This window comes from Hylobates moloch, unplaced genomic scaffold, assembly GCF_009828535.3.
Source record: "Hylobates moloch isolate HMO894 unplaced genomic scaffold, HMol_V3 SCAFFOLD_10, whole genome shotgun sequence".
NCBI classification, from domain to species: Eukaryota; Metazoa; Chordata; class Mammalia; order Primates; family Hylobatidae; genus Hylobates; species Hylobates moloch.
Window position 1 is genome coordinate 77,516,455 of NW_026652285.1, and position 25,685 is coordinate 77,542,139.

The following is a 25,685-nucleotide window of genomic DNA, read 5'->3' on the forward strand; positions in this document are numbered from 1 at the left end:
AGACAGTGGATGGTCCAGATAAAACACCACAGCAATCTGATGCCCACACCTACCTCTTCAGCTTTTAAATCATCACCTAAATGATTACAGTGCACTGCTGATGTTCACAGTCAAAACCCTGAGACATCTAGGAAAAATTAAATTATGTTTGATTTACTAAGACAGGGAAGAAGTTAATGGATGTTAGAAAGGTTTGTGTATGGTTTTTTTTGCTGTTGTTGTTGTTTTTCTTTTTGGAAACGGAGTCTCCCTCGGTCGCCCAGGCTGGAGTGCAGTGGCACGATCTCGGCTCACTGCAAGCTGCGCCTCCCGGGTTCACGCCATTCTCCTGCCTCAGCCTCCCGCGTAGCTGGGACTACAGGCGCCCGCCACCACACCGGGCTAATTTTTTGTACTTTACGAGATGGGGTTTCACTGTGTTAGCCAGGATGGTCTCGAGCTTCTGACCTTGTCATCCGCCCACCTCGGCCTCCCAAAGTGCTGGGATTACAGGCGTGAGCCACCGCGCCCGGCGGTTTGTGTATGTTTTAATAAATAACAGTGTTTTTAAAGGACCAAAACTAAGCCAAATGGAAAGTTATTTTTACCATATGAGGCTTTAAATCTTATATTTTCTTGTACTCAGTCTCAATCTGTACCTCATTAAAGGGTGCCATGTGTTTGACTGAAATATTTTTAAAAGCTATGTTTTAGCTATGCTCAGTTTATATCTTAACAAAGGAAGTTTCAGTTGTTGATGAAAATGTTGTTTTTGCTTTTGTCCAGAATGCATACACAGCCACAGCTATCAACAGCACCAACTTCTGCACCTCAGCAAAGGATGCCTTTGTCATTCTGGTGGAGAATGCTTTGCGAGTGGCTACCATCAACACAGTGGGTGATTTTATGTTATTCTTAGGCAAGGTAAGACCAAGTATTTTTTCTTCAACATACAGTAAAATTTTGCGTATATATATTTGCTCTTTTATTTTAAAAATATCCAGGCCACCAAAAAACTAAAAGTAATGTATAGCAAGTACTTAGAAAGCCCTTACTCTGTGTCCAGCATTGTTATAAGTACTTGACATATATTGTGCTCATTTAATCCTCACAATAAATTTTTAAGATAAGTTCCATTATTATCCTCATTTTACAGAGAGGGAAACTGAGGCATGGAGCAGCTAAGTCATGTGCCTATGTTTCTCTTTCTGTGTTGTTTTTTTGTTTGTTGTTGTTTGTTTTTTTTTGAAACGGAGTTTCACTCTTGTAGCCCAGGCTGGAATACAATGGTGCTGTCTCAGCTCACTGCAACCTCTGCCTCCTGGGTTCAAGCAATTCTTCTGCTTCAGCCTCCCGAGTAGCTGGGATTACAGGCGTGCCACCACGCCCGGCTAATTTTTGTATTATTAGTAGAGACAGGGTTTCCCCATGTCGGCCAGGCTGGTCTCTAACTCGTGAGCTCAGGTGATCCACCCGCCTTGGCCTCCCAAAGTGCCGGGATTACAGGCGTGAGCCACTGCACCTCTTTACGTGTTTTGAACTGTAAAGAATTAGGAAATAGTCTTCCTCCTGGTTAGTGGTACTGCAACTGGAGCCTGACTGCCTGGATTTCAGTTCTGACTCTATCACTGATAGTTGTGTGACCTGGGCAGGTTAGATAAGGGAGTCATTCTGTGCCTCAGTTTGCTCATCTGTAAAATTGGAATATAATAGTGCCAAACTCCTAGGGTCATGAGATTAATGCATTGTTAATACATGTAGGGTATCTAGGAGAGTGCTTGACACATTTTAAGTTCTCAGTGAATGTTAGTTGTCATCATTATTATTATAGTATTATGTATAAGCGCCTTTAAAATAGAGCTGTTAGAGAACGAGACTTATACTTTCCTTAGAAGTGTTGAAGAAGAGGCAGTTTATTCTATACTATTAAAATACTGCAAAATATTCAATAACATAATTAGATTTCATTCTGAGTATTAAACCATAAAATACTCAGAAAATTTTTTAAATTGAGGAAAGAAAAAGGCTTGTACTACCACCACTATAACTAAATAACTTATTTCTATATAATTCTTCCTGTGTTTTTTTATCGGCTTGTATTTCTATAGTATAACAATCATAGCATACGTACCTGTTTGTCCCGCCCATTTCTCTTTACATTACATCATATACATTTTCCATCTTGTTTTGATAATCTTCACAATTATTCATTATTACCATGGTAAATATCCACCAAATACTGTTTGTAAACTTTCTCTTACTATTGAACCCTTAGGTTGCTCTAGCCAACTGTATTTTTTAAATGTTTTTGTAAAGAAAATATGTTTGGCATGGAGAAGTATATATAGCATTGTGTGTGATGAAGTGGGTTGGTTCTCTACAGCTGATTCAGAATTCACCGTCTTTATTTTTATTTTTGTTTACATATTTATAATTTATCCCTACAGCTAAGAAAGATATGAAGCAACTTAGAATAAAAGTATATATATATGTATACACACACACACTACACACACCGCTTTTTTTTCCAGATGGAGTTTCACTCTTATTGCCCAGGCTGGAGTGCAATGGCACAATTTCGGCTCACCGCAACCTCTGTGTCCTGGGTTCAAGCGATTCTCCTGCCTTAGCCTCCCGAGTAGCTGGGACTACAGGCATGCACCACCATGCCCATCTAATTTTTGTATTTTTAGTAGAGACAGGGTTTCTCAATGTTGGTCAGGCTGGTCTCAAACTCCCGACCTCAGGTGATCTGCCCACCTTGGCCTCCCAAAGTGCTGGGATTACAGGCATGAGCCACTGCCCACAGCGTTTTTTACAGCGGGAAATAAGCCATTTAGAGGAATAAGGGAGATACTAAGTGGCAATATTTGATGATGATGATTTTAGTAAACTCTGATTAAGATACTTTGGGTACCAGGCACTGAGTGAAGGGCTTTTGTTAAGTGTTACATTTGGTCTTCCCCTGTAAGTTGAGCTACTAGTATTAACTTTGGTTTCCTCTACTCTAAAATAAAGTTTAGAGAAAAATTAAATTGGCCAAATTTAGAGAACTAGAATGTGGTCTTTCAAACTCAGGTCTGTCTGACTTCTAAGTTATTAATCACTGTGTGCTATAATTGCCTCAGGTGGCATTAAATTTGTCCTTGGGCCTTTTTAAAATTTTTTTTAAAAGCCTTTTGACTCAGTAATTCTGAGTCAATGATAAGCCACTCCTGGTAACAGTAACTGCAAACAAATACAGCATTATTTATATAGTGACCAATTGTAAACAATCTGATGCCTAACAATAGAGAAATGGTTGGGAATAATAGTCAATAGACTGTTATTCACCTACTAAGCCATGTTTTTTATTAAGAGTTTACAATATGAAGAAATGCATATAATGTAATAAATGAAAAAGCTGAGTAAAACTACTAGGCTTTAGTAGTGTTTAAAAATGTTTATAAGAAAAAGAATGGAAATGAATATCTCAAGATATTAACAATGATTGCTTTTGGATATTAAAAATGTAGATAATTCCAAACCCCTACCTCACTTTATTGTACTTTATTGTAGTAAGATAATGTTCTCTATATTGAGTGTGCATTATTTTTTTAATGAAAAATAAAAAGATGGGTTGGGCGTGGTGGCTCACGCCTACAATCCCAGCACTTTGGGAGGCCGAGGCAGGCAGATGACCTGAGGTCAGGAGTTCAAGACCAGCCTGGCCAACGATGTGGTGAAACCTCATCTCTACTAAAAAATACAAAAAAAAAAAAAAAAAAATTAGCCGGGTGTGGTGGCAAGCAGCTGTAGTTCCAGCTACTTGGGAGGCTGAGGCGGAGAATCGCTTGAACCCAGGAGGCAGAGGTTGCAGTGAGCCGAGATTGTACCACTGCACTCCAGCCTGGGCGACAGAGCAAGACTGTGAAAAAAAAAAGAAAGAAAAATATAAAGATTATAAAACACAATGTTCTAAAATTGGCTTTTTTTAGCAGCCTAGTGACCTGTTAAAACTTTTTCTTTATCGTATCTTTATAGAGTGTCTACTAGTAATGTGGTAAGGACTATTATAGGTCCTGGTTATATACTGATCAATACATAGAATTTAAAATCTAGTAGAGGGCCAGGCACGGTGGCTCGCGCCTATAATCCCAACACTTTGGGAGGCCAAGGTGGGTGGATCACTTGAGGTCAGGAGTTCGAGACCAGCCTGGCCAACATGGGGAAACCCTGTCTCCACTAAAAATACAAAAATTAGCCAGGCGTATAGTGGTACATGCCTGTAATCCCAGCTACTCAGAAGCTGAGGGACGAGAATTGGTTGAATCTGGGAGGTGGAGGTTGCAGTGAGCTGAGATAGCGCCACTGCACTGCAGCCCAGACGACAAAGCGAGACTCTGTCTCAAAAACAAAAACAAAAGAAACCTAGTAGAGAAGGCAGTTTTGTATCCCTCTTTTCACTTGGTGTTACATTATGAGCATTTCTTGTTTTGTTAAAACTTTTCTAACTATGGTTATACAACTGTTGTGTCATTTATTTGATCAATCCTCAGGTTTTCTGTTTTTTACAGTTGAGCTGTGCTCAATTTTTTACTAACCTAAAGTTTGTATTTGTGTATAAATCTTGCCCACATCAATCTTTATTTCCTGAGGCCAGAATCCTAGAATTAGAATTAATTAGGGTTCTTGATGTGCATTGCCAGATTGCTTTCCAGAAAGATATATTTTTAATAATGTAATATTTATAATATTTCAAATGACTTTAAGAACCATAAAAGATAAATACATTTTTTTAATTGAGAAATTCAGAAAAGAGAAAAATAAGAGGAAGAGAAATCTTCTGGGTTTCTAACATTTTAATAAAAATGTTCTTTAGTTTTTCTTTCCTAAAAATATAGTCCTGATCATAGAATACAGTAAATCTTTTGAAAAGAGTTTTTCATTACAATTCAATGGCTGCTAGCATGCAGAATTTGTTTCTAATCAGGTAGTTCAACTAATAGATCATAATAAACATTATAAAACATGATGCCAGAAATGAATTGTTCATATACATAGCAACTTGAATGAATCTTGAGGGAATTATGCTGAGCGAAAAAATCTAATCCCAGAAGATTAATTCCATTTATATAATAGAAATGACAACAGGGCTGGGCTCTGTGGCTCACGCCTATAATCCCAACACTTTGGGAGGCCAAGGAGGGTGGATCGCTTGAGCCCAGGAGTCCAAGACCAGCTTGAATAACATGGCGAAACCCCATCTCTACAAAAAAATACAAAAATTCTCCTGGCATGGTGGGGTGCGCCTGTATTCCCAGCTACTCGGGAGGCTGAGGTGGAAGGATTGCTTCAGCCCAGAGGCAGAGGCTGCAGTGAGCTGTGATCACACCGCTGCATTCCAGTCTGGGTGACAAAGCAAGACTCTTTCTCAAAAAGAAAAAAGGTGAAATGACAACAGTATGGAAACGGAGAATGGATTTGTGGTTAGAGATCGGGTTGAGGAGGAGGGGAAATAGCTATAAAATAACAAAGTGAAGGGTTCCAGTGATGATGGATATATTCTGCATCTTCACAGTATCAATGTCAATATCATGGTTGTGACATTGATATACTATAGTTTTACAAGATGTTATCATTGAAGGAAACTGGGTAAAGGGTACATGGAACCATTCTACTATTTCTTACAACTGCATGTGAATTCACCTCGAAATTTTAAATTCAACTTTAAAACTCTGAATTTAAAAATAAAAAAAGACGGGGCTGGGTGCGGTGGCTCACGCCTGTAATCCCAGCACTTTGGGAGGCCGAGACGGGCGGATCACGAGGTCAGGAGATCGAGACCATCTTGGCTAACACAGTGAAACCCCTTTTGTACTAAAAATACAAAAAATTAGCCAGGCATGTTGGCGGGCACCTGTAGTCCCAGCTACTCGGGAACCTGAGTCAGGAGAATGGCGTGAACCCAGGAGGCGGGGCTTGCAGTGAGCTGAGATCGCCCCACTGCACTCCAACCTGGGGGACACAGCAAGACTCCGTCTCAAAAAAATAAATAAATAAAAATAAAAAATAAAAAAAGACATCATTATGGGTTCCATTTGTATGGTACTCTAATAGTTTTTATGGAATGTGAATTAGATCTGTAAGGGACCTTAGCTCTTCTAGTTTAGTGACTTGTAACATATGGTCACTGGCCAACAGGGTCCTAAAGGTAAGAATAGAGATTTATAATCCAATTTAAATGTTTTTAAGTATTGATATTTGTCCTAATAAAGGTATCCCAAAACCCCTCAATCTCAAATTTCTTTGCTTCTGTGTGAAATTATTTCACCTCCATTTGGTAATATCTTTTCTCACACTAATTATATCTTCTAGTTGACAATTTATTTGACTTTGGTTAATAAAAATTGAGAATATGAATTATTACTTATAAATGCTATTTTATTGGTAAATGATATCTTTCAAAATGTAGATTCTCTAGAGAAAGAGCATCGTAAATGTTGCACTAAAAAGAAAGGAAGGTAGAGAGGGAGAAATGTTGCCAGGCATTGCATTAAATACTTTTAGAATGCTTATTTTAACAATCATGGGACGTATGTATTATTATGTCTCTTTTAAAGATGGAAAAACAGGCTCCGAATGGTTAAATGAACTTGCTTAGAGTTACAAAACTGAGTACTAATTGTGTAATTCAAATCTACATCTTTCTGACTCCAAAACTAGTATCCTTTCCTTCCTGCTTCCCACATCCTACCTAAAGCATGAATCTCTTCTACGGCATTCCAATAATTTATCCTCTAGAACAGGAATGTCTATTTCTTTTTTTTGAGACGGAATCTTGTTTTGTGCCCAGGCTGGTCTTGAAGTCCTGGGCTCAAGCAATCCTCCTGCCTCAGCCTCCCGAGTAGCTGGGACTGTAGGTGTGAGCTACCATGCCCAGCTAGGGATCTCTTAACTTATAAAGTCATGCGCCCTATTAAGAAAAAAGTTTGATCACAGTTGTTCAGTATATTTACATTTATTTATCAATTGTATATATATATAGCTGTTACTAATATCTGCCTTATAAAGCATACTAAAGAAGAGATTTTAAATGTATGAGAAATATAATAGAAGTCCCAGGTGATCCTGTTAAATACTCACTAGGATGTGGGTATCTACCATGGAGATCAGTGATACAGACCAGTGCTTCTTGAGACATAGGCTTTATCAGCACCTGGGATACTTTTTAAATGCAAACTACTGGGCTTTTTCATGGATCCAACCAACCAGACTCTGGGATTAGGGCCCAGGAATCTGCATTCTTAGCCTTTCTACAGTTTGAGAACCATTAATGTATCTGCTTGAATAAGTGCATAACACTCTTTCATTATATTTGGGAATAACTACTACATTTTTTTGGCTAAACATCACTAATTGTTGAAGTTATCTCTTGCATGAGAATATCTAACCTTCCATCTCACCAGCTTTTTGTCTCAACATCTAGTTTGTTTGAGCCATACCTTTTTTCTATAACTAACTTTACCATTTCAAATGGGTTTAACTTTTAATGGCATGGTGAGAGCATGAAGAACCTCAGCCCTCCAATAGGGTGAATGTGCAAGATTTGGAGAGTATAGGAAATAACTCACTCTAAAATCGAAACCAGGAGAGTGGAAGAAAATGGAAGTAATGACCGGGCGTGGTGGCTCACGCCTGTAATCCCAGCACTTTGGGAGGCCCTGGCAGGCAGATCACCTGAGGTCAGGAGATCGAGACCAGCCTGGCCAACATGGTGAAACCCTGTCTCTACTAAAAAATACAAAAAAAAATTAGCCAGGTGTGGTGACGAGCACCTGTAGTCCCAGCTACTTGGGAGGCTGAGGCGAAGAATTGCTTGAACCCAGGAGGTGGAGGTTGCAGTGAGCCAAGATCATGCCACTGCACTCCAGCCTGGGCAACAGAGCAAGACTCTGTCTCAAAAAAAAAAAAAAAAGAAGAAGAAAAAGAAAAGAAAATGGAAGTAATTAACCATCTATGGAAATAACCCCAGAAAATAAGTCACTATAAGAGAAGATTCATAAGTGTGTTGCTACAAAAATGGTGGGGAGTCTTCCAAAGCTTGGGCAGACCCAGATTTGCTCCCTAGAAGCATCTGAGAGAGGGATCAATTTATAGCTTAACCAATGTATCATCTAATGCATTTTAACTCCGAGTTAAGACAATGGTGAATGAGAAATGCCTTGATGTTGATAAATATTGGAGAAAATGCCAAAGAAGAATTCTCAGTCTGCCTATTCTTAATACTAGACAAGAAGAGGCTGCCATGATTCTAGGGGTCTCTTTTTTCCCTTTACTTAAAGCCTTATACAAGACAAAATAAAGGGCTGGGAAAGAGTGTGTCTAGAATTCAGTAGAATCCATTACTGCTGTGGGTCAATATCCAAATATTTCTGAGTTTTTATCTGGAAAGAGCACTGGAGTTGACATCATAAGACCATTATTTGAGTAGGATCTATTCTTTTTTTCTACTCTTATGACCTTGACCTTGGGTCTACTCTTTTTTTTCTACTCAGGTCGGTTGGCATCTCTAAGTATGTTTCCCAGTCTATAAAATGGGATGATAATATTTGCCATAGACCATTCATAGGGTTATTGAAAAGCTGGAATAAAATGTATTTTAAAAACCACAAAAAATTTAAAATGCTGCATGTGAAATGATGAAGCATCAGAGTGGGTGGTTCTTGACAATAACTAAATTGGCTATTTCTTTTATTCTTTTAGCATGGATGTTTTTGGCAACCTCTTTCTTCACAGAGAGTCCAAATATACACTTTATGGCAAATTATATTAAATTTACCACATATTCTATGTGAAATAAAATATGAAACACAGAAAAAGTTCTAAGACTATAGATTTTTCTTGCAGAATTATTTATGTCTGAAAAAAATATAAATCTCCAACAGTAAGAGAATGGTTAAATGTATTTTAAATCACTCATAAAATGAAATTATGTAGCTGAGTAAATATGAAGCATTTATGATGATAATTCTCTATATATTAATGAAAAGCTTATAGCGATTTGTTTATATAATACTATTTCATATATGTGAAAATGCTTAGAAAAAAATACATACCATTACACTGAAATATCACTTTTTTTCTGAGTGCTAAGAGTGTGTAAATTTTTTCTAAAATATGCATACATTTATCTTAAAAATTGCCACAGATTCTAAATAGGTTAAGTTTTAGGGTGCAGCATAGCATTTGGAAAACTTAATTATCTTTAAACCAGAATCATTTAAAGTATGATTTTAAAATTTATATGATAAGCATGTATAACTCTAGGTGTATATGAGAATATGTGGATTATATTTCCTCATTTGAGATGGAATGGCCTCATGCAACCATCATTTATAAATAGTAGAATTTTAAGTCTGCAAATGGTGAAAAAAGAGTGGCTTTCTTCAGTAGGATATTAAATGTGATCTTTGTTCTCTCTGCTTCAGGTGCTGATAGTCTGCAGCACAGGTTTAGCTGGGATTATGCTGCTCAACTACCAGCAGGACTACACAGTATGGGTGCTGCCTCTGATCATCGTCTGCCTCTTTGCTTTCCTAGTCGCTCATTGCTTCCTGTCTATTTATGAAATGGTAGTGGATGTATTATTCTTGTGTTTTGCCATTGATACAAAATACAATGATGGGAGCCCTGGCAGAGAATTCTATATGGATAAAGTGCTGATGGTAAGTACTTCAAATGCCCTTTCCTATTTTAGGGATAAAAATACCAATAAAAATATTTCGTAAAACATTCTCTATATTTAATTCACATTATATGCAACTGAGTAATTTAGAATTAACCCCGTAGCACTGACTCATGAATGAGGTTAATCTTGGGTAAGTCAGGGAGGAAGGCTTCTTGGCATGGACAAGATCATTTCAGATCCACCTAGCTAGAGCAGTACTCGTTAATAGTCCTAAGTTCACCCTATTCCTGCTGCCCCTCTCTCTGCAATTAGATAGATTTGAATTGACATTTTAAACTAGCTTCTAGCCTTTTCCTGAAATGGGGCGCAAAGACAAAATATCCTGTTTCCCAGGTCCTAGTGCCTACCTGTCTTTCTCTGTCCACCACTGCCCCAAACATTACTGCTGTCAACCCTGGTTAAAACTCATCATCTTAAATATGGTAGGCCAAATTGAAAGCATTTTGTGATGAATACCGATAACAGACCCATGACTGATAGAGTGTATAGTTATTTATTAGTCAAGATCTGAACCTTTACACAGATATTATATGCAGATTTTTCATATTAGAACCTCAATTAAATTCCCTTAAAAATTTGAAAACCTTATTAAATGGTTTAAGTACCGTTATAATCAGTGTTAAATGTTACCAAAGTAAAGATGCTTTCTAAATAATAGTAGTTTGCCATTAAGCTATGAAATATTTCTATCTCAAAATGGGTAATACTGAATACTAAGCATTATACATTAAAATAACAAGCCATTTTCCAGGAGCATATTTTATCCAGTTAAATCTAAAATAAGTGTATTAATAAATAAGCTAGATTTTTTTTTTTTTTTTTTTGAGACGGAGTCTTGCTTTGTCACCCAGACTGCAGTGCTGTGGGCATGGTCTCGGCTCTGCAACCTCCACCTCCCAGGTTGAAGCAGTTCTCCCTCAGCCTCCCAAGTAGCTGGGATTACATGCGTGCTCCTCCACTCCTGGCTAATTTTTGTATTTTTAGTAGAGACGGGGTTTTACCATGTTGGCCAGGCTGGTCTTGAACTCCTGTCCTCAGGTGATCTGCCTGCCTCGGCCTTCCAAAATGCTGGGATTACAGGTGTGAGCCACCATGCCCAGCCTAGATTTTTTTTTTTTTCAATAGCAAGAATTCCAAATGATTTAGCTGACCTATTTGGCATTGATTTTCTCTTTTTCTGGCAACATCAGCTAAATTGTAGACATTTTCTTAATGTCTAAACTAATTCTAACTGGTTATTTTCTTAATGGAATTTGATCATGATTATTGCATCTCTTTTGTGATTAAAGCATTTAGAAGAGTGTTACTGTTTTTTAAGTCACTGATCAAAAGCAGAGTAAAAAATAACTGTTTTCCACCCTTCAGTTTTCTCTGTAGGAATGGTGAGGATATTTAATGAAGGAGTGCCCCGTAAATGTTGACCGAATAGAAATGTTCCCTTTCGGCACATTCCCATTTCGACTACTACTAACCATAGGTTCTGGTTGATACACCCTGTCTTCCTGCTTTATGAAGTAATGTCATGGTCAGATTGACACTTTTTTAAAAAGAGTAGTTTGTTTATGGTTTGGTTAAGAAACAAAGCATTATGTGCTTAGCAATATCAATGTGTGTTCTTTTACCTTCTATGGCTATTTAAAAGTGGAGGCTTATGGAGTAACATGTTCTTGTTGTTTCACTTAACCTTGATGTAGAAAACAACAACAAATAAAATGATATTCTGAGTATGAGAAAATAGCCTCTTAAAAATGTTAGGTATTTTCTCTTCCAGATAGAACTAACATTATCTCTTGGAGCCTTAGTAAGATTGTCACAATGAATGGATGGAAAGAAGACTTTTTTAATCAGCGGATTGCAGGGTCCATTCCTACAAATTTAGCAGCTCTCATGTGTGATACTAAACATTATTTATTGCTATGTTTTTAGGCCATCCATTTACCAAGATTGAGTCAAAAATGTAAATGTTCTTTAGAATTCATCTACTAACAAATCTGAAAGGACCCAAGAATTTATTCAATATGGTCCATATTTTGCAGGAGTTTGTGGAAAACAGTAGGAAAGCAATGAAAGAAGCTGGTAAGGGAGGCGTCGCTGATGCCAGAGAGCTAAAGCCGATGGTAGGTGGAGATGAGGAGGTGGCCGCCCTCCAAGAATTTCACTTTCACTTCCTCTCTCTCTCTGTCTTCACTGACTGCACTTCTTCAGGAGAAGCTTTTGTTATCTGTATCACGCAGGACGTGCTGCTCTTTCTGTTTGTGTGCTTACCCATCACTTGGATGGCAGAATTCTTGTCACAACTGAGACCACCTTCTGTAAAAGTAAGCTGAAAGGAACAGCATCCTCGTCAGTGCTCGGCGGGGCGGGTGGGGGATGATAGTTTTTTCCCTAAGGTAAAACTGCTGTTGCTCTTCTTTCCTTTTTGACTGTCAGTGTTTGGCTTTCATTAGACTGAACATTTTGGTATACACTAGAACTGACGGTTTGATTTTTATCATTTTGGAAGGTGATCATAGCAATTCCTTTCAACTTGCTAAAATTCATACTCCCCCTTTTAAAAATATGGTTCTGTTTACATTGCTGTCCTTTTCCCTTGGCTGACTTTTTCTTCTGTTGCCTAGGTTGTACTTTCTTTGTTTCTTAACCTATTTTTCAGTAGCAAACAAGGCTGTTTTCATCAATTCCCCCATTCCCACTCAGTGAGACAATCTAGTCTTCTCCCAGTTTAATTGTGAGATGGATAAATTATTTCTGGTAATTGATATTATATATGTATATATACACAAATATATCTCTCTACTCCACTTTTATTTGAAAAAAGCAGCTTAATGAGTGTAAGAGAACCTTGAGCTGCTTTTCACATGGGTATTGTCACTATAGCGTAGCAACAGATGCCTCTATCATATATTGGTCTAATTACTTCCTAATTTAAACACGTATTTTTTTAAATAACATGTTTATTTTCAAATATTATATAATTGTCTGCATCCTTAAATAATTTTAAACAATGTGTCCCCTGACTGCATATAATGTTCAAAAGTGTGAGGTAAGGACTTTCCTTTCTGTCTTCCTTATGCTTTAATAAGTGATTTGATTTATAGCAAGTTTGTCCAACTTGCTGCCTGTGGGCCGCATATGGCTTAGGAAGCCTTTCAACACAAATTCGTAAACTTTATTAAAACATGAGATTTTTTGCCTTTTTTTTTTTTAAGCCCATCAGCTATCCTTAATGTATTTTATATGCGGCCCAAGACAATTCTTCTTCCAGGGTGGCCTGGGGAAGCGAAAAGATTGGATACCCCTGATTTGTAGGTTTCCAACTTTAAAATATATGGTATAAAATAAGTTCATTTAAGTAGGCTGGGCAAGGTGGCTCATGTCTGTAATCCTAGCACTTTGGGAGGCTGAGGCAGGTGGATTGCCTGAGCTCAGTAGTTTGAGACCAGCCTGGGCAAAACGGTGAAACCCCGTCTCTACTAAAATACCAAAAAAAAAAAAAAAAAATTAGCTGGGTATGGCAGCATGTGCCTATAATCCCAGTTACTTGGGAGGCTGAGGCAGGAGGATTGCTTGAACCTGGGAGGCGGAGGTTGCAGTGAGCCAAGATCGCGCCATTGCATTCCAGCCTGGGCAACAGAGCGAGACTCCATCTCAAAAAGTATATATATATATCTATATATCTATCTATAGATAGATATATAGATATACACATATATCTATATATCTATCTATAGATAGATATATAGATATATATATACATATAGATATATATGATATAAAATAAGCTCATTTAATTAAGAGTAAAGGAAATAGGTTTATTTATGGAGGGAGGCAGAGAGGCTATATGTATATTCAAACTAATCGCGTATTCAACCTAAGTTAAAGCCTCAATAAAATATTTAGATATAAATCCTTTCCTCTGTAACCCTTTCCAGTGCCTATCTTGGTGTTACTCTTACTTAATAGCATGAATAATTATAAAATCAAATTTAAATGTTTAGATCCCAGAGCACAGATCTCTCTAGTACCCACATAGCTCTGAATTTTAAGTTTGCGTCACCTAGACATGGATTGCTTGGGCAGATGGAAGCTCACCAGCAATCTTCCCATCAGGTTCCGTGCCTGCCCTCCACACCTTTCTGCATCCCTCTTATTTCACAAAGGCTGAGGAGGGCAGCAGTGGAGATTCTGCCAACCCTGTGGCAACATGGAGAAATGAGGAAGGCTTCCTTCCTTCTACTGCTTGGTAGTCCTAATTGTTCAGCAAATCGATTCTAAGCCCAAAACTTAAAAAGACATATGAAATCTTAAAATATAAACCAAGCTTTTCCCCCTTTTCTGTCTTTCCAGTGATTGAAGCTTTCATTACATCATTCAGTAATAAGCATTTAAAGAAAGGGAGAAATATTTCGAGGTTGAAGACTAGGTAATTTGGCCATGAGTTGGCACAGATTTCTATAGTATTCTTTAATGAATGGTAGATGAATTATAGTAGATCAGAATGCAAGTATACTTTCCTTACCTAAACTCCTTATTTATAGGTAATAATCCTGGGAGAATTGCCCAGGTTATGTGGCATTCTACCAGATGCCACATATTTTAGAAAGAGTTCTTTCCTATTAGTATTTTCAGTTTTGAAATAGTGTCCCTTACTTCAAACAATGCATTAAAATCTTCATTTAATTTTTGCTTTCATTTTACGTTGTTCGTCAGTTCATTGCTTGCACATTAATGGCAAAAACCCTCTGCTGCATCCCAAAATACATCTTCTATGTGCATTGTTCTGGTGCTTTGGACATTGTAGCATTGGGTCCCTAAGAATGATGTTTTAAATGGTTAAAAAGCTCCCACAAGACAAGTGTGAAATGCTGCTCACAGAGTAGTTTTATTTTTTCGGCACCTCAGTACCTACTTTATTTCCCTTCCATAGTATGCATGATTAGAGTTGGCCCCTACTAACACCGTTCCTTTGCATGCGTTTCCAAAAAACTATTTGAGAAATTTCTACTGAAAGTTTGGGGATTGATAGAATTTAGGATTGCTTATTTGTATTTGCTTGATATAATTCACATATTGTTGCTGTAGATGAAAGTTCTATAAAAGAGCATCATGCCTATTTTGCAATAGCTCTAGAAACATTGCTGCTGTTTGAATTCACTATCTTCCTCCCTCTTCAATGAGATATTTTAATTTAGGCTTCATTTTTAGCCTATAAAATAGTGTTCAGTAAAATGAGGTTTTATATTTTCCTTTTGACAGGAGATGATTGAACTAAACATGAGAACTTCCAGTTTTGTTCTTGAACTTTTCCCTGAGAGAGGTGCACTAGTTAAGGAAACTTTAAAGATTTATGAATTTTTTTATGATTATTTGAAAGTGATTTTGGAAAAATGTACCAAAAGTGAGAAGAGGTTTAGGAAAGAGATTTTCTGACTGTCTGCTTGCTATCATAGAGGAAAGCACTTAAAGAGAAAAGGGAGGAAAAATCCTAGACACTGTAAGAACATGGGCTAGAGAACTATGCTCTGTGAATCTCAGAGATGATCCTGGAGAAAGTGTGACTTTCAACATTCATAAGAATTTCAGCTCCAGGAATTCAGGGGAGAAGGATTCTTAGTCTATTTTGCCGTCTTGCTGTTTGTGACTATGTGTATATTTGTAACATCATTCATGATCTCCTTTTAATGGTAATTGTCTAAGATTATACTCTGTATGACTTTGTTTTCTAGGCTTCGGGAGCAAGTTCTGCTTGAACCTAGCCGACGGTTATGGAAACCCATTGACATTCCAAAACAATATATACACATAACTATGTATTTGTGTGTGTGGGTGTGTGTATATATGTATATGTATGTGTGTATATATGTATATGTATATACACACACACACATAAATCAGCCAAAATCAGAGAAAAGGAACAGGGATTTAATACCTTTTTTATGCTTATTTTTGTCAAACATGTACTCCTTTCATACGGGTGGCTTTTACAAGGCAACTTCCGTCATTTAATGTTTTCAACTGTAATTGTCTTAATGGAAATGTTAAAATTCATATGTGATTAACATTTTTAATAACTTAGAGGAGATTTTATCTTTATTTAAAAATAGGTAAAATTATTGTACCAAATTATGTCTAAAGTTTATTCAGGGGTAATTTCCCTGATGTGTGTATAAAATCAAGATCTTATTTTACTGATGCATAAGTCCTAGTGGGTCAAGACTAGGCATATGCTTTCAGATAAATAAGGAATTACTCCAATCAGTTTTCCCCAATCAAAGAAGCCATGTCATTTTACTTTTAGAAACATACAAGTGGGCCCAATATGGGAATTTTCATAATAGTTCATACATTTGTCAGCCAACATTAAAAGGTAACCAACTCCTCAGGTATTTGTAGTTTACCCTAACGCTTCTTTAAAAGAAAGTAGGTAAAAAAAGAAAAGGGTAGATAATCTTTCGTATGCAAACTTTTCCCTTATATTTTGTCTTTCTTTCCTTTATTGACTTTAGTAGCATCCTCCACACATTTGTGTGCCTGATTTGAAGGAAGCTGGGGCACCCAGCGAGTTTAGCCTTTAAGTTTCTGTGTATTGATTTGCAGATTAAGTAATGCTGGGAGGAATAAAGAAGGGACAGAAACATGGAACATAAAGCATTGAAAATTCCGGTGCTTGGGCTTCGGCTTCAGAGTAACGTCAGTGGCTTAGGGTTAAACGGCCATTTTATTCAAATGCTTGCTATACAATCTGAAAACACACTGGCAGGTGCTCCTCTCCTTGGCAATTCATTGAGTATCCAGAGTTCTACGATGTTTAACTGAAGAATTGGCTAATGTTTTGATCCTCCAGTGTGACTGTTGTTTTTGTTTGGGGGTGGGTTTGGGGTTTTTTGCTTTTTTATTCCTGAAGCTTACCAGATATGAATGGCTAATATTCCATTGTTCTGCTTATTGTAATGGTGAATGCTTTAAGAAAAAAAAGTGTAATTTGCTAAGAATAATTCATGATCTGTTTATGCGATAACTCCTTTTTGTTACAATTTTTTTAAAAAAAGCTATTTTTGTTAATGTAAAGTAAATATTTCAGAGCAAATTTTTTAAACTTATTGCACTAAATACAGGCTCTGTACAAAAAAAAAAAAAGCCTCAGCATTTTATCATTCCATGGAAGGAGAATCTTTTGAAAGAAAGCATTGCCTCCTACCAGAACTAGACAGTGAATTAGATCGGTATTATGGAAATGCATACAAGTAATGTCACTAGGGCTTAATAAGCAGCTGTTTGCTAATGTGCTTCCTTTCAAAGGGTTGGACCTTTAAATTGCTGCAAAAGGTAAATTGTATTTTTTTTTTAAGTATTGGTGTTCTTTACTCTAGCTAGGCTAAAATTTGCTAAATGCCTTGGTTTCTTTTAAAAGTTCATGTAATATTTCTGAGTTTTCAGAATATTTGCAATAAGAGTCTGGATTTTAAAAAACACATACATACACACAATTGAGAGCTCATGTCTTAGCAAGATCTGGGAAACCAACACTGCGAGAGTAGCTATTTTGAAAGAATAATTCTCCAGAAGTTAACATCTAACATCTAGTATCACCAAACAGTATCGCTGTTCTCTTTTATTCATTTGAAATGGAATAAATATAATTATGTAACTAACAATTGTCCAAATAGATGAGAGAGCAAATCATGTGAGAAAATTCAGAATACCATCTGTTTCATAGCCACACAGATTTTGGACTTTCACAAACATTGGGAACTAAATTTAGAATTGGCAAAAGTCTAGAAGATGGGTATCAAAACAGAAGACATTCCAGGAGCTAGCAATTTTAAGAGGTGTCCCTCCAAAGTGACCTGATGGAAGTCCTGAACTTGGGAATTAGGTTCTACTCACTTGGACATCCCTGCATCATGGACTGTTGCTGCTCCCTGTTCCATATGCTCGCAATCTCAGCTATTTGGAAGCCACCAGGAATGCTTTCTAATTATCATTTGCAACTAGAACTGTAATCAGAAAGAAATTTTGTATTTTTGTATAACTTGATTGTGTGCCATTTTATATAACAGGTCCTGTTTTACAAATAAATTTTGTTTTACTAACATTGTGTTTAGAAATTATAATCTATGTGTAACCATGTCATTTGAGTTGCAAATTAATTGCCAGGCTGTTTTCCTTAAGTAAATTCATGTGCCATATAGAAATAAGCAGAGATGCATTACACAGGCACACACAGAGAGATATTTAATACGTGGAATATCACTCTCTCATGAGCTTGATTCCTTGATTAATTTGATAAAGCCTCACAGAGGATTTTAAGCAATATTTAAATGTGTTGAGGTTATGTTTGGATATTCCTGCTGCCTCTTTTCATTCATTTCAAGTCATTCTTCAGCTAGCTATGGGCTGCCTTATTGCTATTCGCTCACTGCTTCCATCTTCTGCCCAAGTGAGAAGAATAGATGAAGAACAGAAATTTCTCTGTGAAATGTGGGTACCCGAATAATTTCATAAATCATTGATTCTGTGTGGTGGTTTTTGTCTTCTTCTGTGGTGAATCTTCAAAACTGCATTCAGGACTCATATTTCTAGAGTTTTAGTTGGGGTCCTCTATTGTCAATTGTAGTAGTGACCAGAGTATCATGGTTTCTGCCATCAGATAATTAAGGCTCTGGTGCAGAATTTAGACTTTCTAAGCTCCTGCCTGAAGAATAAGGTCTTCCATAATATGGAAGAGAAAAGTTATATTTCAGTGTAAATCCAAGAGACCCATCTTCTATGAGAGGCTTACCGGTGCATTAATAATAAAACATTAGCAATTTAGCTAGAGCACTGAGATTGTATAATCCTTGCATGGATGAGCAGAGCTCAAAGCCAGTTGTTCCTTTAAACCATTTAATGCAATGGCTAATGTTTAGGATTAAAGTTTTTATTTTATCCTATAAGATAATTAAGTCCTAAGTCACTACAACTTAAGTAGCTTAACTGTATGTTGGTCCCCAAACTTGTTCCATAATGGTTAAGGAGGAGGCACTTACTGAGTTTATTTTAAAGTTACGCTAGAAATGGTTTTCTTTTGTAGAGATGCTGTCTCTCTCTCTCTTTTTTTTTTTTCCATGAAGGGCATTAAGCTGCTGATTGTAAGTTATTTCCAATACCACTGATCTTGGTATCTGCCAAGGGCTTCCTTGCCTTCCCTGGGCAGTTTTAGGATTTAACCCTGGTCGGGGGTGTGAGGCACTGACCCCTTTATTCTGGACCCAAACTGCTTTAGAGCAGAGTTAATACCTCTCCCTCCGTCTTTAAAACAGCTACAGGAACTGCAGGCACCACATATGTGTGAGGCCATGTCACTGCCCCTGAGGCTTCAACCATTTCCACCATGCACTATCACTAGCTACTAACAGCCATTTTAAGAGATCTCCTAGCCTGCAAGGTAGAATTCTGGGATCCGTTCCAAAACCAGAACTGCCAGTAATGGTGACTTGAATATTTTATTTGATTTTTGGTCAATAACCTTGTCATTTAAACTGGACTTTCCAATAGCCTTAACATGGCCTCTGAGAAGTTTCCTCCAGAAAGGTCTTTAAGCTTTCACTTTTCAATAAGTAAGTTCTTTACCGCTTTTCTACTACTTTAAAAAACAACAACAACAAATAAAACTCTCAGAGTCTGGAGGCTTATCAGTGCACCTGCCACGGTTAATTTCTGTATTCTTTTCATACATTCCATTTGACAAATAAGAGTGCACTATAATGGCTTGCCTCGAATTGGTAAGAAGTGGTCTGTGAATATATATTGAAAAAATGTGGGTTCATAAGTAAAAGCATAATGCAGATATTTGTGTACTCTGTATTCACAGCATAGGCTGCCTTTTGCTTTAAACGCATATTCATGTATCTTTGTGTACTAAGAATGCATGTTAGCCCTTTTGAAAAGTAGGCACTATTCATACACAGTAGCTCCTTGGAATTAACTCATCTTTGTTAACTTAGTGGCACATAGTCCAAATTTTAAAAAAGCAAGACCCTTGAATATGCCAAGAGAAAATCTAAAGCTAGCAAACTTAAAAAACAAAACAAAAATTACACATGTTGTATATACACTTATGAATTTAGAATAGCACACTTTTCCCATTCAGATTTCATACATTTGAGCCAAATTCTTATACTCCACGTTTTAATTTTAAGAGGATAATTTTAATCCAAGATTTAAATCTTTGAAAATATCTTTCTTATAGAAAACTTCAATGCAGTTTTTAAACTTACTGATTTCTGTGGAAAACCTTTCTTTTCTATAGAAATACTATAGTGCCCTTTCTTCCTCCTCATCTTGATTTTGTACGTATAAAGACAAATGATGATTCCGTTTCAATATTGCGTGAACAATTGCCACTTTGTAAATTATATAGACAGAATGTGTTCTAAGGAAATTCATTAGTAAATTTGTGAAAAATATGTGAAATTGTTCGAGACCTATTAGGCTATTCTTCAGTTTTGATGCTCAGTTTTACAACTTAAATGATTTTCTCCGGGACACGGAGCTCAGAACAATAAAGCTTTTATTAATGGTCTAGTGAAGATCTAGTTGAACATGGAAACACTGTAATTTACAAATGTCTCAGAAATTTCTCACTTTTATTTCCTAAGACCTGAATTTAATATTTGATACTCAAAAACAAGTTATTTTGAAGGAGCAATGGGTCTCTTTGAGCTTAAGAAAGCTATGGACTATCTTTCTTTCAAATGCACATCGCATGTCTGTGAACATTCAAAATGCTCATAAAATTTCAGGGCCCTCAGACTGCCAGCTCCCACCCCTGTACCCCCTCAAGGGCTAATGAATCCAAGTCAAAAGCCTGCTCTAAAGTTGTTCTGATAATGTGTTTTGAAATGAGGAAGTGATTAGGCCTCCACTAGAGATACTTCTGAGATGATGCTTACCACCTTCTGACCTGGAATCATTTTTATAACTTAAAGACTTTATGTAATTTAGTAGCAGGTTAGGGAATAGAAACCACACTAATCTGAAGGAATAACAAGATGATCAACACTGAATCTTCATGACAGTAAGATTTTCTTTCCTTGGAGGTATGAGGGGATGTGTGTGTGTGTGTGTGTGTGTGTGTGTGTGTGTGTGTGTGTGTGTTGTGTGTGTGTGTGTGTGTGTGTGTGTGTGTGTGTGTGTGTGTGTGTCCTGGGGGTTATTTGGGGCAAGGTACCAGATTATTTGCAAAGAGCCAAAAAAAAAAATCCAAGAAGAATTAAATAGGGAATCCTTGTAATTAATCCATCTACCAAAACACTTGATTCTTTTTACTGTAGCTCAGCTATGACATTATGTGGCTTAGTGTTATCAGTATACTACTGTCTTAAAATATATTTGTCAACATGTCCAGTTCCAACAACAGTTGAAGATGATGATAAATTAGCAAACTGAAGGGTAGTCCATAGTTGGCAAAAAATAAATTTGGTAGAAAGCTGGAGGAGCAGATGCTGAAGGTAGAAATGCAAAAGGTGTTTTTTCTCCCTGCATAAATCAGGGAGCTGTTTTCTGTTTTAGTGTTTTCCAGTCACCCACTAGAGCAGCTTCGGACCGCTCTGCCAATAGAACTCCGCCCCCAGTCCCTTGCCTACTCTATCTTCTTTAGGGAAGCATGTGGATTTCTTCACATCTGCACCTTACCATTAGGTAAGGGTGTTGCATCTACATGGAAGGCTCCCTGGGCCCTTGAAAAAGCAGGCAGAAACTCATCAAGGGGTTTGAAGTTCTTGTGAGATTTGATCCCAGTGGCTCATGATTTATAGTCAGGCATCAAACCATTTCCTACATTTTCATGCTGAAGAAAGTGGAAATATCATAACTAGCTGGTGAAGAAAGGAGAAAAGTCAGCTCCCTACCCTGCCCCACACTCCTAGAAAAGTTTGGGGTTTTTTTGTTTGTTTTTGGTGGTTTTTGTTTTTGTTTTTGAGACGGAGTCTCGCTCTATCGCCAGCTTAGAGTGCAGTGGCGCAATCTTAGCTCACTGCAACCTCCACCTCCCAGGTTCAAGTGATTCTCCTGCATCAGCCTCCTGAGTAGCTGGGACCACAGGCATGTGCCACCACGCCCAGCTAATTTTTGTATTTTTAGTAGAGACGGGGTTTCACCACGTTGGCCAGGCTGATCTCGAACTCCTGACCTCAGGTGATCCACCCGCCTCAGCCTCCCAAAGTGCTGGGATTACAGGCATGAGCCACCACGCCTGGCCTAGAAGAGTTTTAATGAACCTTCCACAGTAGTAAATGCAGAGACCACTGGTGGAAATTCCCATATTGGATAGAAAAGGGCCTAAGTCCAGTGTAAGTATCTAAATTTGATATGTCCTTTTGTCACAGAAGTGTAAGACTTCAAGGGAATATTCTGACCTTCGTGTGTGAATCTGATCCACCCATCCTGTCAGCTGGGATTATAATTTGAGCTGTCATTTCAGGAGCATGTATTAAATCATATGAGTAAAAAAAGTAGGCATTGAAAAGAAGACTTGGGAATAATTGGGCAGAGAGAGTGGGTTCCATGGATCATTCCACTTGCCACTAGAAAATGTGAGCTCCTTCATTTACCATGTTGATAATCAGGTGGTGACTTTTTTTTTTCATAAATTGTATTAGATACCACACAGGAATGTGACAATAATAGGATAGCTTTTGGGGCTGGTGATTTGAAACAGGGACTGTTAAGTAGATTTTCCCCATCCTCTAGGTTCCTGTAGTCTGTGCTCAGAACTTGGTTTTTGGCCCCTATTGTTTTTGCCTATTTTGATTTTCAGAGATGATCACATGGGGACAGTTAACTTTTCTTCTGCTGTGTTGCCTTAGTGCTACTAGATTGTGTTGTGTTGTTGGAGTTTTCTGACTTCTTCCCTATATAAAGGTACTAAGAGCTCCATAATGAAAGAAGTTGTTATACTTTCTCAGAATATTCTGGACCACTGAATGCACTTCTAATAGGGCTTAAATCTAAAGAAGTTAGTTCAGTGGTTATTAACTGATTTTATTACAGGAGGAAAAAAACTTGAACAAAAAGTCAGGGAGAAAAGTGTGAAGGGCATCAAGCAAAATGACAGGGGCTTCAAAAAACAACCAAAGACAAAACCCTATCTTCTGAAGACCAAAGGTCCCACTTTACTTACTGGCTGGCACAGCCTTTCTGAACTCCTTGAGTTTAGAATAGAGCTCCTAGAATAATAAGGCGGCCAAATTTAAAGATCAGTCAATACAGTAGGGACCTGCTATTGATCTCTCAGGCACTGAGTCTTCACATCCAGTGTCAAGCCCAGCCCAGCATATGGGGTGATGTGAGCAGAAAACACACATCAGTGTGTCTTGATTTCTCGCAGCTGTGTAATGTGGCATGAGAAGTATGTTGTGGTGCCACATATTTCTCAATCTGATGACTTTTTGTCTTTTTTTTTTTTTTTTTTTTTTTTGCCATTTGCATCCTATTTCGTAGTGCCAAAATGAATTTTTGTATCTTGTCTTGTCTTTGTCCATTATAAACTGGAGGATCACAGTTAAGCCTTCCATGAATTCATAGTTTGGAATCATTTACCTTACCATTATTTTGGATTTTTTTCTTATTACAGTGTCACTACACTGTATTCATGTGGGGGAACAAACATGTAGGTGCTTGAACATGCCCCACAGACACAGTCGTAGCCCTAGTATTCGTGACGGTCGTTATTGACACAGTGCAGACTTTACAGATGGAGCATTATGCTCTCAGAGGACTTTAAAAATATGTATATTAAGCAATTAACTTTCTGGAGTTGGAGTTATCAAATCTTGCTGGGAAATTAACTTCCAAGAGCTCTGAATTGGATGGAATTCCATCTGGCTTCAGAGAACAATCAGCCTATATGAAATGGAGCTTTGAAATGTTTTTCTTGTGCAGAAATATGAACTAGAAAGAAAAGTGCTGATCTAATGCCAAGTTTTCTCTGTGTACTGACTCAGTTGCCAGAATTATAATGAAAACTGTATTTTAGTCTAACAAATGTATAGAATTTTTTATGTAATAAATAAAATTTTATAGGAAAGAATGTTATTGTCTACTGTGTTGTAACACTTCCCCATTTCCAGGGTGGTGACTGATAAAATCATGGGCAACATCTTCGTTTCAAATTAGGTCAGTATGCTGCAAGGGTGCCCCAGAATTTCCCAGCTGTTCCTTTCTGTCTCTCACAGCATGTTCTGGGGGCTTTGGAATAGCAACTATAAATGTACTAAAACCAATTTCTGAAGTACAAAGTTCATCCACTGCCCAGCCAGGCTTCATAGCTGGAGTCTGAGTTGCCATGTGAATGCTAAGATTGCAACTGAACTCAATCACCAGGCAGAGTAGAAAAGCCTTCACTGGGCCGGGCGCGGTGGCTCATGCCTGTAATCCCAGCACTTTGGGAGGCCGAGGCGGGCGGATCACAAGATGAGGAGATCGAGACCATCCTGGCTAACACGGTGAAACCCCGTCTCTACTAAAAAAATACAAAAAAATAAGCCGGGCATGGTGGCGGGCGCCTGTAGTCCCCAGCTACTCTGGAGGCTGAGGCAGGAGAATGGCCTGAACCCAGGAGGCGGAGCTTGCAGTGAGCCAAGATCGCGTCACCGCACTCCAGCCTGGGGGTCAGAGCGAGACTCCGTCTCAAAAAAAGAAAAAAAAAGAAAAGAAAAGCCTCCGCTGGACAGTGTCCATCATGGAAAACATTCATTGTGCCTGGTGCAGTGCCCTGCACATGAATTGGAGCCTGGATCTGTAATGAGTTTAGTGCGTTTGTGAAACTGTGTGTGGTGTGCCATCATTTAGGCAGTAGCTGTGCCCCATTTAAAGTTTAGAAAAATCAAGCTTTTTAAAAACCGATACTTTTGGGTAATATTAGGGACTAAGGAAGGGATGTTCTTCTTAAGTGGAAGACCTTTTGCAATACCGTAAACCTCTCCTGATTTGTTTTGTTATTTTGGATTTTTCTTGAGAGGCTGCACTGTAAACTGCCTTTTATTAGCAAATGTGAGCTGATGATAGTTCTGGTTGTTTACACCATCCTGCCAAAAAGAGTTGTTACAGAATAATTGTGAGGAGTCTTAAACACTGGAGGAATTTGAGATTCTGTAGAATATTAACCAATCTGGACTGTTCTTTCTTTTTTTGAGTGGTTCTGATGCAGATTTACGTAATTTCTATTATATAGACCACCTAATGATTAAAGAGCCTGTGAAAAGCCTCACATCTGAAAGGTACCTGAAAGTCTTTTCTTTCTGTTTGACTGTGGAAAGTGTACTCTGTATTTAACCTCAAACTGAAGGAAATAAAGAAAAATCTAGAGGATTCTTTCAGGAGGCACAAAACTTACGCACCCTATCTTAATATGTAAGTAGTGATTAAAATTTTAGCTGCTGTAAATAGCTGTACAGCTCAAAACTCTTACAGCTGTTGAAGGGTTCAGAAAGAAGCCAGTACCTCGAGAGGCTCTTTGGCCTCATATCTTTGATCAGATGCTGTGGAACTAACCCAGTGTGTTTCTGCCTCTACCAGCGGTGTCCAACCTTTTGGCTTTCCTGGGCCACACTGGAAGAGGAAGAATTGTCTTGGGCCACACATAAAATACACTAACACTAACCATAGCCGATAAGCTAAGAAAAAAAAAAAAAATCACACACACAAAAAATCTTTTAAAAAAGTATACGAATTTGTGTCAGGCTGCATTCAAAGCCGTCCTGGGCTGCATGCGTCTCGCGGGCCGTGGGTTGGACAAGCTCTACCCATTGTTTTTTTACTTGTGGCAAGTAGTAGTGAAAGTAAGAAATTCTTTATGCTTTTAATTTGATGTGCCTCATTTACTGTCCCAATTCCAAGAAAAATAATTTTAGCAGATTCCCCCAGGTTAAATTTAGGATTCCAGAAAAAGTAAAGCTAAGCTATTAGACCATTTCGTGGGCTTATCAGCAATTTC

The 25,685-nt window shown here is 37.8% G+C and overlaps 1 protein-coding gene across 4 annotated transcripts in view; it reads left to right on the forward strand.

Moving 5' to 3' along the window:
* SLC44A1 (solute carrier family 44 member 1) overlaps nucleotides 1-25,685 on the forward strand; it is a 208,733-nt gene that overhangs the window by 141,712 nt on the left and 41,336 nt on the right. For 2 of the 4 annotated variants that reach the window (XM_032164779.2, XM_032164782.2), the window contains 4 exons: nucleotides 766-903; nucleotides 9,450-9,686; nucleotides 11,746-11,826; nucleotides 15,436-18,138. In XM_032164779.2, coding sequence (XP_032020670.1) covers nucleotides 766-903; nucleotides 9,450-9,686; nucleotides 11,746-11,826; nucleotides 15,436-15,459 — 480 coding nt within the window. In that variant the 3' untranslated portion in view covers nucleotides 15,460-18,138. Of the gene's footprint in view, nucleotides 1-765; nucleotides 904-9,449; nucleotides 9,687-11,745; nucleotides 13,253-15,435; nucleotides 18,139-25,685 lie in introns of those variants that run through there. The other 2 variants (XM_032164778.3, XM_032164780.2) reach the window with 2 other exon arrangements.